The following is a 16495-nucleotide window of genomic DNA, read 5'->3' as shown; positions in this document are numbered from 1 at the left end:
TGTTTGCATATGCCTTTGTACTGGTGGAACACACAGCATATAGAGGAAAAGTAGACTGTCGTTCTTTGTCTAGGATGGTCATTCCTTTGAATCCCAGGACATCTTAGCGGCTTTCTAACGATCAACCAACAACTTGGAGAAGAAGTGATTCTAGAATCTTCATCCTCCTGACTTTCAAATTAGTATTTGGTCTAGGAGAATATAACTTCCCCTAGAAATCTTGAATGTCATTTCTTATTGTTTCTTACACCGGAAGCCAAATTCACTGGGTTTTGTTGACAACTATTGAGTTGTCTTTTTTTTTTTTTTTTTTTTTGGCAGGACTAGTACCATATTCTGTCAATTGCTGCATATCATTTATGGAAACAAAGATACTATAAATAACAGAATAACAGAAAGTCTATTTCTAAAGGTAAACAATGCAGTAGACTATGTAGGCTCAGGATGGCACAAAACAGCTGATAATGATCAGGAAAGCCATTATTTAACTCACATGGCAAGGTTTTCTCTGTTTCTTAAGCATGCCACATATTGTTTTAAAATAAAAATACACTGATTTTGGGGAACTACAACAATAGTGGTTAACTAAGATGTGACTGGATTAATTACTCTTACAGTCATGTAATTGTGCCACTGTTTCTTTTTTGGAATGGAAAGCTCTGTGAAACTTGGCAATTGTATTGGTTTTCGGGCCAGAAATTAATTCCTATTGTGGATTTTTACAATATATTTTTGTAAAACACATGAAAGAATTCATTAAGACTTCCTAATAGAGATGGACTACTTGGCAAGATTAAAAAAAAAAAACATCAAAAACCAAGTCCAAGAATATATAACATGCATGATCTATTTGGCCCAATAGTCCAAGTATCAATTAATTACTATATTAATTGCATCTGTGTAGTGCTTAAAACAAAACATTTCAAAGGATTGCTGATAGGACCATGTCAGCAAAAAGCTTGAGAACTTGATTAATTAAACAAGAAAGAGAAGGCTTCATCATAACATTTTCACCACAAGCATATTGGAAAGAAGATCACAGATCTTAGCTAAGAAAGTCTAACTTTCTCTGCACTTATTTACAAGAAATCTCAAGATAAAAGCAGCATTAAACACTCTTGGTCTTCTTAAATGTCAGTTACACAGGCATAGTAAGTTTGCCAAAACAAACAAGACACAATTTTCCCTTTATGTCTGTTAAAAAATCCCCAAATCATGCCTCTGGCATTGGCTTTTCAAATCCCTAGATGGATCCTTGTAAATCCCCTCAGTGGCCTCTCTACTCAAAAAGAAAAATAAAATAAATAAACTTACCTTCCATAAAGCTAAGGTTAAGATGGCCAGAACCAATAATCCAAGAAGTATTGCTAGTATTATTACCCATAATGGGATTGAGAAGGAAACATTTGGGGTTGCCCAGATAACTGATGTCTTAATCTGAAATGGAAAATAAAGCAAATGAGCTCAAATTGAAACTGTTGGGTGAAATAAAGCAGTAATTACCATTCTAATACTGGGAGTAGTTCTGAAAAGATCCATATAATGTTGAAATCATTCTAGAGGAGATCTGAATGTCTACAGAATGCAAACATAAACTCTTAAAAAACTGCACATTCTGAGGTCCCCCAGGTTGAATGGAAGGTCTAATTACGGGCACTTGCTGGTGTTTGGCTTAGAACAGCCCAGAAATTCTGGAATAGAATTGAGATGGACCAAGAATCAGAACCAACAAGGTGGAAAGGAATGACTTTAAATTGGGCTGGACCTTTTATGACAGTAATCACTACTGTTGACCCTTTGGAAGGCCAAGTCTGTCCATACACATTTCTCTACCGAACAGGGCGAACCTCACTGAGAGGTGAGTTGAATTGGATCCGTTGGACTGTTGAATGTGCAAAAAGATTAGAAATCACCTAATATAACCACCACTGTTCCCCTCGCCATTTTACCGATGAGAAGATTGAGTTCCAGAGGGGCTAAGTGATTCACACAACTAATTAATGCCACCACCTCTTTATCCCGAGCTTCTGTGTTTATGATAGCCCACAGCTTGACTGGCCGTCTTGGATTTTATGGAAGTCAGCAAAGTGAATGCTACTCGTTTAGATGCATTGGCGCTGCCTTCAATCCTAAATCCAGTTTTCGGTTGCTATTAGAACTCATTTCATTCCTCACTGTTGCAAGAGAATTTGGAGGAAAAGGACCTTCCCAGCAGGACTCCATGCTCAGTGTGCGTGAACCTCCCCTGCCTACCCTGCCCCCCCCACCACGAGCAGAAGCAGCTTCCCTGCTGCCTATGTGCTGGGGAAATGTGCCTCTGGATACTGACAGCAAAGAAGGTGAAGACCTCCAGACAAAACCAAGAAGAGACCCAGCGATGGTGCTAATACTTTCTGCCAAAGAAAAGAGAAATGAAAATATTCTTGGATCTGAAATGTTATTCATCAAGGCATGTCTGTCTGGTTTTAAAGAGAAGCAAGCACTGCTTCATTTAGTCAGGCAGAATGGTCCTCGCTTTAACTGTGTTGGAAGGATTATGGGGTCCAGTCTTGGCACATGTTTGGGGCCTCTAGGTCACAATTCTCTAATCCACCAGTCAAGAGATGATGGACTTCTAGCAGAGGTTGGTGGCTCTGGAATGTGTCCTGACTGGAAATGTATGGGTGTTTTCATAACCTGCACCCAAGCATTGGGCCCTGACTGTGCTCACCTCTTTCCTCTGCCTTAACTAGTTTGGAGCATCCTGCCTCTGCTTTTCTCAGCTTATTAGGTTTTTTATTGCCCCTTCGTCTTGGTCCATTTCCCTTATGCAGTGGACATACTGATGACTTAATTCGCTCAAGTCTCCAGCCCCAAATATCATTGACATCCAGACCAAACAAAGGCATCAACACTAGTGAGACTGCTAATCATTCCATGGGCACAAGGGTGCCAGGGACTCCCTCCCTGCTCTCAGTGAGAAAAAGGCTGGCCATAACCTACTCACCATTACACCTTCCTCCTTCGCCTCTTAACAACCATTGCCAGCACAGGCCCTATTCATCCAACACGTCATCAGGAGGTGCAACATTCCACGACCACGATGGGATTACCCTCACCCTGCTTGTCACAGTCTAAGGATGGGACACACAGCACACGAAGAAATGATGCAGTGAAGGACTCAAAGCAGTCACAATGCCACCTGGATTCAGCAGCCTAAGTGACTTATTCTAAAACAATCCTTTGCATGTATATGGCTACAAGTACAAGATGGGGACTGATGACTTCTTCATCACCTCCCTTTATATTCTTTTCCCTTGGTGAATTACATCTAACACCTATGAAATCAGTGCTCAATCCTCATCTTAAAGTGTTTGGAGAAAGGACACGAGGTAGTCTTTCCAAATGACCCTAATATTACTAGAAGCAGACTCAAACAACTTTGGTAATGAGAATTTCAGAATTTTGTAACTACAAGGAATGGGATTGATCATATACTCGCTGGCCAGTTAGGGTGGCCCATGAGAGAGAACATCTGGAGTCATGGCCAGTTCTGGGGTTTCTTATAAATGTTTCTTCCCCCTGAGCTGTAATTTCACTGAGGAAACAACATCATTTCAGGCTACATTTGGCACCTGTGTTAGAGATTGCCAAAATTTACTAACAGGTAAATTTACAGTCACACAGCTAAAAGAGTTGAAAGAAATGCCATAGACTGTTGTGTTCATATTGTTAGTGTAATAAAAAGCAGTGGATTGGGAGAAGAGCTACTAACAACTTTGCTGGGTTTCTTTACCACTTGGCTACTGTAGGTTTTGATGTTATTATTTTAAAAACTGCCCATTCTGTAGAAACAGGTAGGGAGATCACGTATAAAGAGTAATGTTAGATGAAGGCTTTTTTTTTTTCAGCAATGATAGAAAAATAGCAATAAAATATTAAATTGAACAGGATATGCTTATTAGGGTTTCTTGAAACAGAGAACAGCTTTATAGATACAGTTACATAATCTGTTGGCTTTCATTGGCATTCACTTCCAGAGATGCTGACAGCAGTGTCTTAAAAATGTCTGAGACGAGATGATCATTACTGTCCTTTTCAGTTCCGAAATCCTGAAATTCTCATCACCAAAACTGACATCAGTCTGCTCCCAGTAACATTATGCTCATTAAAAAAATACGAATCCATTCCTTTTCTCTGAGTATTTTAAATGTTGAGATTACACATGTCATGTACATTTCCTGTAAGTCATCATATGTAATTAACCAGGAGGAAAGGACAAAGAGTTCTAAAAGAAAGCAAACTTGAAAACCTTCCTCCTCTGCCTGCATTCTGGTTTGCTTGCCTGCTGCCTTTAGGACATCCGTGTGGCATGAAGGCTGCCCAATCTCCTCAATCTAAAATGGGAGCAGCTGCAAAGACCTTCCTTGGCCCCTGGTGTTTTCCTAAACTTATCTAGGCTTTTTGCTGCATAGTCAAGAAGTGACTGCACCAAAGACAGTGGAAATACAGAAAATCAACAACACTGCCCCACAGCATTTCTCCAGATCCCCAGTACAGGCGAACTAATTGGTTATTGCTGAAAGGGGTGGATGAAGAGTCAAGTGTAACACGTCATTGAAAGAGCCACACGTGTCTTGGAAAGGGAAGTCTTTCTGAAAACAAACTGATCAGGGAGGCATGTGACATAGTCATACCTACAAATGGCAATGGGGGCATTTCATCCATGGGTGGAAATAGGTAAAGCCCAGCCTTTCCAGAAATTCAGTGCTCTGTATAAATTAGAAACTTGAACTGCACAGGCAAACTTACTACGGAAAGACTTAATTGATTACTTTTATAGGACCAAAGCTTACTTAAATTTGTAGTTAGTGATATGGAAATTTCAGAATAGTTTGGGAAAGCTTGGCAAGAAAGAAAATGTTGGAAAATACTAACATTTTGTTACTCAGTGTGTACGTTTGTCTTGCAGCTCATTTTGATAAGCCCACAAGAAGCTTAAATTATCCATTGGATAATAAATAGTAAGAAAAATAGGTCTTAATTGCCAGATTTGTCATGACTAAACACTAATTTTATTGTAATAAAATTTCATTTATTTCAAGTAAGATTTACTTAACATCCCATATTCTTTGGAGTTCTGTAGCTTTTATCATCAGCTCCAAACTGGAACCTTCTGTAACTCTAGATCAATGCTGTCTAATAGAAATACAATGCAAGCCACATGTGTAATTTAGGAATTTTTTAAAAAGAGGAAAAAGAAAGAGGAGACATTAATTTTAGTAATGTATTTACCCTATATATCCAAACTGTTATCATTTCAACATGCAGTTGATATAACAATTTCCACATTTTATTTATTATTTTTATTTTTTATTTTTTTAAACATTATTCACTTTTGAGAGACAGAGAGAGAGAGAGAGAGCAGAGTGCAAGGAGGGGAGGGACAGAGAGAGAGTGAGCCACAGAATCTGTAGCAGGCTCCAGACTCTGAGCTGTCAGCACAGAGCCCAACGCAGGGCTCAAACTGGCAAATTATGAGATCATGACCTGAGCTGAAGTAGGACACTTAACTAACTGAGCCTCCCAGGTACCTGTCCACAAGACATTTTAAATTCTTTTTTTAAATGAAGTCTTCAAAATCCAGTGTGTATTTTATAATAACAAACTAGATTTTCAATGGAAAGTGAAATGTAGTCTCACCAAAAAAATATAGCTGCATTTAATGGGAAAAAATCTTAGAGTGCTACAGTTTTTTAGATTTACATTCATGTGAGTTATAATGAAGTAAAACTTCTAGTCACAGTGGCCATGTCTCAGGTACTCACTTTCTACCTGTGGCTGATGACTATCATACTGGACTGCACAGCTCTAGAACATTCTGTATAGTCTCACACAAGGGTGTGATTTGCCCAATTACCTAAGCCCCTCCTTGTAAGATTCATTCATCTAGAAGGTGGTCCCAAGGCAGAAGGTAGGGTGTGCTGAGGACTAAACATTTCCTTTAAAAATATGAGCAAGTGATTATATATTTCACTTACTCTATGAAGGAAGGGTAATGTTGACTAATTGAAGTACTTAAAATTTAGGGTGAAAAACTCAAGTGTGTGAGAACCAACCAACAAACTGTTTCACTTCATATTTATATATCAAGAACCTGTAGCAAGTTAAAGTATAAAATTTTAACAATTCACTTATAATTATCTGCAATTTTAGGAAGTAAGATCCACTTATAAGTGGAATTTAGACTTTCTTAAAGTGATGCCAAGTAGAGAACATTTAATCTTACCTTCATCATGTCATAAATCTTGTTCTTTATTATGGTTGAAAGACCATATATAACTTTTTAACATGCCTAGATTTTATCATTGACATTTATGATATGTTTTTGTGTATTTTGACAAAATACCAAGGTAGAAGGAAAAAGCTCCCTTGTATTTGCAACTGTAATTAATGTTGACATCTGTATTTATGTATCACAAAATCTTGTGTAAACATACTTCATAGGGGTCACAAGAATGTTTTAAAGGTACCAAGATACCCTACTTACAGTGCCATTTAGAACAAAATAATAACAAAGTGGATGAGCTGAACACACATTTTAACAACATTTCAATAGCCCCCGATGAGGTAGGCAGTTTGAACTCGAAACAGTTGTTGACTATAGGAACTCTATTTTAAGGTTCTGAAGCTATGTTAACAAATAAAATGGATTCATAGTTTCTATATGAGGTTTTTTTTTTCTTAAAAAATTTTTCTTAAATGTTTATTTTTGAGAGAGAGAGACAGAGTGAAAGACAGAGTGTGAGCGGGGTACAAAGAGAGAGGGAGACACAGAATCCAAAGCAGGCTGCAGGCTCTGAGCTCTCAGCACACAGCCCCATGTGGGGCTTGAACTTGAACTGCAAGATCACAACCTGAGCCAAAGTCAGATGCTTAACCAACTGAGCCACCCAGGTGCCCCTGTATGAGGTTTTAAGTAAAAAGTTTCATTAACTAGTTTATAATAACTACTATTGGAGTTACTGGGCAATAAATATTCTCTTTCTGGACGTAAATTATGGAATTTGGCTTTAGTGGCACCGCATACAAATGCCAAAGATCATTATTAAGCACAGAAAAGTGTTTAAATAACTGAATCCGGTTTTCTCTGCTGCACTGTAATGACTGAGTGTTCGGTCTGCCCCTTTGCCTCATGCAACTTTTCCCTCACCTCTGAACATGGCAAGTGTCAGGCTTCATGAGTTCATTTGTTACAAACACAGACGTGCTGCAAATGGGGATTGCTCTTTTCTTCAGCGAAGCTCACAGCAGGCTCAAGAAATGGCTGAATCATGACCTTGTTGCCAAGGGACTACAAACAAACTAATCATCCCACACAAGGCCTAGGAGTACAAGCCAACAGTCTCTAGTCTCATTAAAAAACAAATATCCGAGATGGTTTCCCCACGGCAGAGTATGGATTGGGGCTCATATTTATGATTCCCAAATACCTATTCCGACTGAGTTAGTGCCTTAAAACAATTCTATTCTGCTGCTTTCTTTTCCGCATAAGAAGGACCTTTGAGAAGAACTCGCTAGAACAAAAACATCAGTCAGCCCAAAGCCCAGTCCTCTCATAGCAAGCCACAGAAAAATCTCCCGGGAGGACGGAGCAGGTCCGCGAGACCTCAGAGCACCTTCATTCCGAAATGCTTTCATCGCTGATAACCTTTCCATCAATGATGTGGTAAATCATTCACCCCAGATAACAAGGCTTTTAAAAAAAATGCAGTGACAGGCGTGGTGGGGATGGGGGAAGTACATGTATCTGATGATTTTGTGGATCTTTTGAGATGGGTTGAGAACAGCAGGCTGTCACCTGTGGCCAGTGCAGAAAGATGCAATACTGTTGACGGGACTGACTGCAACATATGTTTCCGTTATGAAACACATGCTCAGAGAAAACAAAGGGACCCAGATTTATCTCCCTTAGAGCAACAAGCCTTTGAACCTCTTAGGAAGAACATCCTATATTAAAAACCCAAAGCCTCTGTCTTCTGGGTTGAACATAAATCCAAACAGCGGCAGACATCTTGCGAGGGAAAGAAAGATGAGCTAAATAAAGATGTGGCAGTGCTTACTTTCAAATGCCACCAGAGTTTACTCAGATACTCTGATATTTCCAACTTGGGCTTCCTCGACCTGGCGGGAGAGGGTAAGGCATTCTGGGGAGGGGTGCTATTGCTGACTTGAGCACCTTGTTCCATGTGTAATGCGAGGGCTTCACAGACATCATTGAGTGGGTGGCTCTGATGAAGCAACACTAAGAAATTTCCAGACCAAAATAAGGAAATGGTGATATGAAGGACACTTTCCTCAAGTTAAGGCCATAAGCACTTCAATGAGGCACAAGCTGAGTGGTGATTTTAAAAATGGTCATTTCAATGAAATCATTGTGCCTCCATGGTTTTCAGATACTCACTGCCATGTTTCCCTCGGGGAGTTTTGCTGGCCGATCTTGATAGGGCATCTTCTTAACTTTGAAGGACACCAGGGATGCAAGGGAATAGGGATCGTTTTTTCTCTGGAATTAAAAACACAGATTTAAATACATTCCATGTAACTCTTTTCAAAGTTAACAATGACAACCAACTGTTTTCAGTGTCTCCCATTATTTCCAAAGCAAAATTTCCACCTTCCTTCTTTCTTCTTTTTCTGCTTAAAATTTTTTCCTCATCCAATGATCCATCTATCCATCCAGACATCCATCCATCCACCTGTCCACCCAACAAGCCATCTTCTTCTTAGTTCTGAAAAGAATTGATCGTATTGACAAAAGACTTGGTACAATGAGGTTAGAATAAAAACAGAAAATCAGAGTCCCTAAAAGGAGTTAGCACAAGGATTAATAGAGTTGTTACTCGTGAAGAACAAAGGGGAGATATAGTGAGTTACAAAACTCTTATTATCTGATAGAGGAAGTATTTTAGGAGAGAGACTGGTATTAAATTATAAAGAAATTTATTATATTTCATCTTATCAGAAGACCCAGAGAAGGGTCTCTCATTCCCAGTACTGTTAGAATTTTGGGTTGAATGTGGGACCATCCTGAACATTGCAGGCTATGTAGCAGCGTCTCTGGTCTCTACCCACTAGATGCCAGTAGTACCTCTACTGCAGGTGTGACCACCAAAAATGCTTCTCATTATTGCCAGTGTCCCCTGGGGAACAAAATCCCTTTGGTTAAGAACCAAAGACTTAGAGCCATAGTCTTGAGAGAGAATTCTTCAGCATGAGTTTTTGTTTGCTTAATTGGCTCTCATATTAACTGTTGATTAAAGTCAAAGGGAAATATTTAGGAGCAAGTCAAGTCAAGCCGTGTTAAGAATGTAAGCTTCTGTGGTTCGCCTCCATTTAACTTGACATAGTGATTACTGCTATCCAGTCTTGGGCTGTTACTGGCTCATAAGGGCTCTTGAGAGCAGACTGTTAAAACTTCAGCAATTTTGAGTATCAGTTGTTAAACAGAACCATTATTAAGATTTAAATATACATAACCTTCAGAAAATCATATTTTTAGCACTGCTAGGAATTTACCCAAGGGATACAGAAATGCTGAGGCATAGGAGCACATGTACCCCAATGTTCATAGCAGCACTCTCCACAATAGCTAAAACATGGAAAGAGCCTAAGTGTCCATCAACAGATGAATGGATCAAGAAGATGTGGTTTATCTATACCATGGAATACTACATGGCAATGAGAAACAATGAAATCTGGCCATGTGTAGCAACATGGATGGACCTTGAGGGTGTTATGCTGAGCGAAATAAGTCAGGCAGAGAAGGACAAATATCATATGTTTGCGCGTATAGGAGGATTAGGAGGAACTTGACGGAGGAACAAGGGGGAGAAGAAGGGCGGAAATGGTGGGGGAAAGGGAGAGAGGCAAACCATGAGAGACTCTTGAATGCTGACAAAAACTGAGGACTGATGGATGTGGGGGGGAGGGGGGATGGGCATGGAGGAGGACACTTGTGGGGATGAGCACTGAGTGTTATGTGGAAACTAATTTGACAATAAACTATTTGTTAAAAAAAAAAAAGAAAATCATATTTTTAAAAAGGTAGTACACACTCAAAGTTCAGTATTTCTTAATTATATCATATTTTACTATTATCTTTGCTCTGGATAGTATCTTGGTCTATCGTATCTGGGAGTGGAAAATACTATATGATGGTGTACTAGTGCCTCACTTCCCAATTCCATATTTGGTGACAATGTGTTGGCAGCTTGAAATCGGCCATGGTGGGGATATTTACACCATGGGAATCAGCAAGTGCTACATATTAGAGCTTCCCCTCATCATCAGAGCAGTTTATTAAACAAACATTCATGAGGGGTGCCTGCGTGGCTCAGTCAGTTAAGCGTCTGACTTCGGCTCAGGTCATGATCTCATGGTTTGTGGGTTCGAGCCCCGCGGGAGCCTGGAGCCTGTTTCAGATTCTCCTCTCTCTCTGACCCTCCCCTGCTCACACTGTCTCTCTCACAAATAAATAAAACATTTTTAAAAATTAAAAAAAAAAATTCATGAGCACTTCCACACCTATAATCCAATGTTAGGTTTCTTGACACCAACCTATCAGGTTGGATTGTAATAATTTTGTTTACTTTTTTTTTCAAAGTTCTTTTTCTCCCCCCTGTGGCTGAATTTTTTTCCCTCCCTTCAATAAACTGTTTCCTCTAGATGATAAGCATAGGCTAGAGCATGCAAAACCTTTAAATATTTCAAGTCACTCTTTGACTTTTTCTTTTTTTCTACCCTAAAATTCCAGGATAAGTAACTTTATTCATTTGGAAAAAAATTTTTTTTGGTGGTTATTCTTCTCATGTTCTCCTGTCTCCTGGCTTGTCCATTTTAACGAAAAGCTGGATTTTTTTGTTTGTTTATGTGAGAAGCATTTTTTTTTTAAACGTGGAAAACCTTGCTCGTAAGTTTTCTGTGTACTTGATTTTTTAATGTTTTTATTTTTTAATTTGAGAGAGATCAAATTATTTTTGATAAAATCAAAAATTTTATTTTTTAATTTGAGAGAGCAGGGAAGAGGAGCAGAGACAAAGGGAGAAAGAGAGAGGGAGAGAGAGAGAGAGAGAGAGAGAACCTTAAGCAGGCTCCACACTCAGCATGGAGCCCAATGTGGAGCTAGATTCCACGACCCTGGGGTCATGACCTGAAATGAAATCAAGAGTCAGACATTCAACTGACTGAGCCACCCATGCACCCCTGATCTACTCTTTATTTTAAATTATTCTCCAAAACCAAGGTTTCTTCCATTCTTACCAGTAGGAAAAGATGCTGGTAAGATGCTCTAGACCACTAAGGAATGAGAAATGTAAGCTATTAGGTTATGATCAGCTAGGGCAGCACCAAAGATATGCTAGTCTTGTGGATGTAGGTCAAAGGCACAGCACAGATAAGTATTTAATTCATGAACAATAGTTAGGAGCAGACTCATTCAATGTTTAAAGTTGAATGCTTTCACCCGAAATCTTTACATAACAAGTACATTATTCTTATTAATGAGAGAAATCATGGGGCATCTGGGTGGCTCAGTCAGTTAGGCATCTGTCTCTTGATTTTGGCTCAGGTCATGATCTCACAATCATGGGATCAGCCCCACATTGGGCTCTGCACTGGGTGTGGAGCCTTCTTAATATTCTCTCCTCTCTCTCTCTCTCTCTCTCTCTCTCTCTCTCTCTCCTCCCCTTCTTCCCTCTTCCCCACCTCTTCCCCACTCACTCTCTCTCAAAAAATAAGATAAAATAAATCTCTTCTTCCATATAGCAGTCTATTCATGTAATTGCAATCACTGTCATATTGCAGGCAATTTAGGATTGAAAAAGCAGCTGGAGTTTATATCCCTTGACAATATCTCAGACCTTCAGCGTTCCCCAGTTAGCTATTAATCCTCAAAAAAAAAAAAAATGCCCTATTCCTCTGTTATGGCTGCATCATATATGCCCTGGTTTTCAGCTCACTAGCTGCCTCTATTATGCACTTTTGCACAATGATTTGCTTATGGTCTTGGTGCTAATAAAAGTCCCCTAGTTGGTAACAAATGGACAGTGATGCTTTTGCATTGGTTCAGTAGAGTGTGGTTAGTAACATCATGAGTTCTTCCCTTCCTGCCTTCCCACTGCTTAATTCCATCTCAAAAATTGTTTTTGACCACATAGCCCATGTGTAAGTTCTCAACATTTGCCAGAAAAAAGCCTGTGAGATGATAAAACCTAAGCAATTACTGGTAAAATCTTACACTATGAAGGATTGTTTTCAGCAACAGTCATAGGACAGGGTGTCGTTTAGGATTAACCTAAATAAAATCTTTTTCTGACGCGTTTGCATGTTCACCAAGCGGATGGAAACAAACACAATGCAGCAAATCATGTCGTACAAGAATTATAAACTTTCTAGTTTGCATTAGGAAGGCAGAAAATGTTTACCTCTGGGATCGCATGACCTCCAGTGTATAGTATATTGTTGGAGAGGGGGAGGGAGGGAGGAAGTGAGGAAAGGAGAGAGAGAGATTGCAATAAAGCACTCCTCTTTGGCAGTCAGATTCCAAGACAGGAATAAGCAGAAACTGTGGGTGTGCCGAAATTTGGGCTATGGCTGGGGGTAAATGCCGGTGACCTGAGCCACTCTCTCTGGTGTCTGGAAGGTGGTGCTTTGCTCTGGCAGGACTTTAGAATGTCCCTGCACATTGTTCTGGTTTGGCTCTGCTTATGCTAAATATTTATAGTTTGGAAAGTCCCTGAATTGCTATTGATTTTTTCCAGACTCACTGGGTCATCTTTAACGGGAAAATGAAGATACAATTTTCTTTTTTTTTTTTAAATGTTTGTTTATTTTTGAGGGAGAGAGAGACAGAGAAAGACAGACAGAGCATGAGCAGTTGAGGGTCAGAGAGAGAGAGGGAGACACAGAATCCTAAGCAGGCTCCAGGTTCTGAGCTGTCAGCACAGAGCCCGACGTGGGGCTGGAACCCACGAACCATGAGATTGTGACCTGAGCCGAAGTTGGACACTTAACTGACTGAGCCACCAGGGCACCCCAAGATGCAACTTTCACCTTAAGGTCCTCCTGCTGGAATAGGTTAACATCACAGAACTGACACATGGCATCGAAAATGATCACATCTTCCTTGACTGTGGTGTTGTGATGATTGTAGTCCTGCTTTGACAAAAAGTTATTCTCCCTTATTTCAATGGGATGTGATGCCCAAAATAATAGAAGAGATGGATGGTCATCGTTGAAAGTGTGTGGGCTTGGGAATTCAGTAAGACTCCTCCTCTCAACTCAACTCTGAGATCAGAAATATAACAGCCCAAAAGTAGAGGGACCATGACAAATTGATGGAAAGTACGCAGTACTCGAAGCAGTGCCTGGTGCATAGTTGGTACTCCGTGGATATTTGTTGAGTGAATAGATAAATACTGGTTTAGTTAAAAAATAAAAATCAAATGAATTGGGTATTACACTTCTCTTTCATTTAGGCACTCAAAACTGGGATGATTTTGCCCGCAGGGGATATTGGCAATGTCTGGAGACATTGTTGGTGGCCACAACTGGGGTGTGGGTTGTTACTGGCACCTAGTGGGGAGGGGCCAGGGATGCTGCTAAGCATCCTATAATGCACAGGACAGGGCCCCCCACAACAATGAATTATCCAAAATATTAAGGCTGAGGTTAAGAAATCCTGTCTTAGGGGGGCGCCTGGGTGGCTCAGTTGGTTAAGTGTCCAACTGAGGCTTAAGTCATGATCTCACCATTTAGGAGTTTGAGCCCCAAATCGGGGTCTGTGCTGATAGCTCGGAGACTGGAACCTGCTTTGGATTCTGTGTCTCCCCCTCTCTCTGCTCCTCCCCCACTCTTGTTCTGCTTCTCTCTCTCTCTCAAAAATAAACAAACATTAAAAAATTTTTTAAAAATCCTGCCATACTTTAAAAAACAAAAGCTTCACAATCTTTTAAAAAATACCTTTACCTTTCTATCTTAGAAACAACATTAAATAATATTTGTGAGACTACAGAAGTATTTTCAATCACAGAAAACATGAAAATCCAGAGGATGAAATTCTGTATTTTGTAGCTAGACTCAAAAGGATTTTACCATTTGATTTTCTAGGGCATGATGAACCAAATGAATTTTTTAGTAGTTAAAATATGAGCAAGAATGCATAGAGTTGGTGGGGTTTTTATTTTAGCTTATTTTTCCCCTCTCTAAATCCCTTCCAAACAACAAGGTCACAGCAAAGTAGTCTCATTTAAATAAATAGCTCTTTCCAAATGGAAAAATTAATCTGCTTAGTAGAAAAGAGATTTAAAACCTTTAAGATGCACACAACCAGTGGCAGTATCTGTGGCAGTGTGGGGTGCCAGTGAACAGAAGACGAATCTACTCATCACATATTTGTGGATCTTCACCAAGATGCCTCGTGGCAGGAACCAGGCTGTAGGAATACTAAACAACTGAAACTTTCTAGGGCAGTCTTCCTTCTCCCTTCTTAACTCAGTTCTCTTTTGACCCTTCTGTGCATATGGCTTGCACTAGGCTCTTATACTCACCATCATCCCATTGGCTAATATTTACTGGAGAACTATTATGTGCTGGGCACTGGGTATAAAGTGGTGAGCTAAAGAGACTTATCTGAATCTAAGTTACTGTCTAAAGGTCTTAGGGACTCAGGATGTTCAAATGATCTTCACCTCAAAGCTGGTGAAGGAATATTACTGAGCTATAAAAAGGAAGTCCTGCCTTTTGTGACAATGTGGCTGGACTTGGAGGACATTATACCAAGTGAAATAAGTTAGACAGAGAAAGACAAATACTGTATGAAATCACTTATATGTGAAATCTAAAAACGCAGAACTCAGAAATAGAGTAGGTCAGATGGGCGGTTGCCAGGGGCTGGTTGCGGGGGAACTGGGGACGTGCTGGTCAAATGGGTACACACTTCCAGCTATAAGGTGAATAAGTACTGAAGACCTGATGTATAATTAACAATACCGTATTGTGTTCTTGAGAGCTGTTAAGAGAGGAGTAGATCTTAAAAGTTAACCACCAACCCTCTACAAACACAAACATGCTAAGGTAATTATATGAGGGGATGGAGGTATTAACTAACTTCAGTGTCATAATCATTCCAAAACATATATGCATATAAGTCATCATCTTGTACACCTGAAACTTACATACATTATATGTCAACAATATCTCAATAAAGCTGGAAAAAATAATGTCTTCACCTGAGGGGAAAGATGACCAGCTGATATCAGCTCACCTCTTCCATAGACACTTAAAAAAATGTTTTAAAATGGACACATTTAAAAATATTCATAAAAATTTTAAGTTAAAAATTAAACAAAATTAAATTAAAAATTTTAAATGAAAAATTCAATTTTTAAAAAATTTTTATTAAAAAAATTGTTTTTACGTTTATTTTTGAGAGACAGTGAGACAGAGCATGAGCAAGAAAGGGGCAGAGAGAGAAGGAGACACAGAATCCGAAGCAGGCTCCAGGCCCTGAGCTATCAGCACAGAGCCTGACTCGGGGCTCGAATGCATGAACCGTAAGATCATAACATGAGCCGAAGTAGGATGCTCAACTGACTAAGCCACCCAGGTGCCCCAATTTTTTTGAATTTTAAAATGACATTTAAAAATCCTTTCTAGAAAAGCTTCCTGCTGACCTTTTGAGAAGAGGTTCCCTGTGGAGTGTGTGCATATGAGTTAGTGTTGTTACCTGGAGGAAGGTCTTGGCCCATAACCGGGATCTGACTTTTAGGACGGCACTTTCTCCTCCTTCTAGTCGCCCCACCGTGCAGGAGATCTGTAAGCACTCGATATTTGTACAGTTCTGCAAAAAACACAACAGCAGTGTCTTTAAACTGTGGTAGAAAATCCGCATTGAAGTCAGTTTATCTACATTGCATTTTCTCAGAAGTCACCACCTAATCCATAAATTATTCATTTAAATAACAAACAGCTACACTGAAACAACCAAGATAAAACACAGTTTGGTGGTAATGATGCATCAGTTTTACTGGTAATAAAATTTAAGCTCTTTTCCCCCTTAAGGACTTAAACCAATCTTCCTGCAGCAGTGATTGGACTATTTCGTTTCATTTTCTCAGAAGTTGGGAAGACATTTCTTACAGACATTTACAACACCTTACCCTAAACTAAGCAAGTCCTGGAATGGCTCAGACGAAGCTCCCTGTGTCTAGATTATCACAAAGACCCAGTGATATCAGCCCACGGACACATTTCCCTATAACATTCTTCTCCCTAAATTACTTCCTGCTTACAAAGCAGAATCTTGCAAGCTCCATCCATTAAGCTGTTTTTAACTAGTTTCTAGGTTTGCCAATTTATAATGGGTAACTTTTCCTATATGAGATACATCTTCCTGGGAAGTATTCATTGAATTGATGACATTCTACCTGTCAAATCATATTTTCTGATTGGACCT

At 39.6% G+C, this 16495-nt stretch overlaps 1 protein-coding gene and 1 long non-coding RNA gene across 3 annotated transcripts in view; one reads left to right on the top strand and one right to left on the bottom strand.

Annotated features, from left to right (window-relative positions):
- ITGA8 (integrin subunit alpha 8) overlaps positions 1-16495 on the bottom strand; it is a 179922-nt gene that overhangs the window by 3231 nt on the left and 160196 nt on the right. For both annotated transcript variants that reach the window (XM_077758434.1, XM_077758435.1), the window contains 3 exons: positions 15767-15880; positions 8444-8545; positions 1315-1437 (listed from right to left, as the gene is read on the bottom strand). In XM_077758434.1, the coding sequence (XP_077614560.1) occupies positions 1315-1437; positions 8444-8545; positions 15767-15880 (339 nt within the window). The remainder of the gene's footprint in view (positions 1-1314; positions 1438-8443; positions 8546-15766; positions 15881-16495) is intronic.
- LOC144226957 (uncharacterized) overlaps positions 1-16495 on the top strand; it is a 142591-nt gene that overhangs the window by 94350 nt on the left and 31746 nt on the right. The window lies entirely within an intron of this gene.

The sequence above is a fragment of the Crocuta crocuta genome, unplaced genomic scaffold, assembly GCF_008692635.1.
Source record: "Crocuta crocuta isolate KB4526 unplaced genomic scaffold, BGI_CrCroc_1.0 scaffold32, whole genome shotgun sequence".
Taxonomy (NCBI): Eukaryota; Metazoa; Chordata; class Mammalia; order Carnivora; family Hyaenidae; genus Crocuta; species Crocuta crocuta.
The sequence above is the reverse complement of the archived record's forward strand: the minus strand, read 5'-3'. Positions and strand labels throughout refer to the sequence as shown.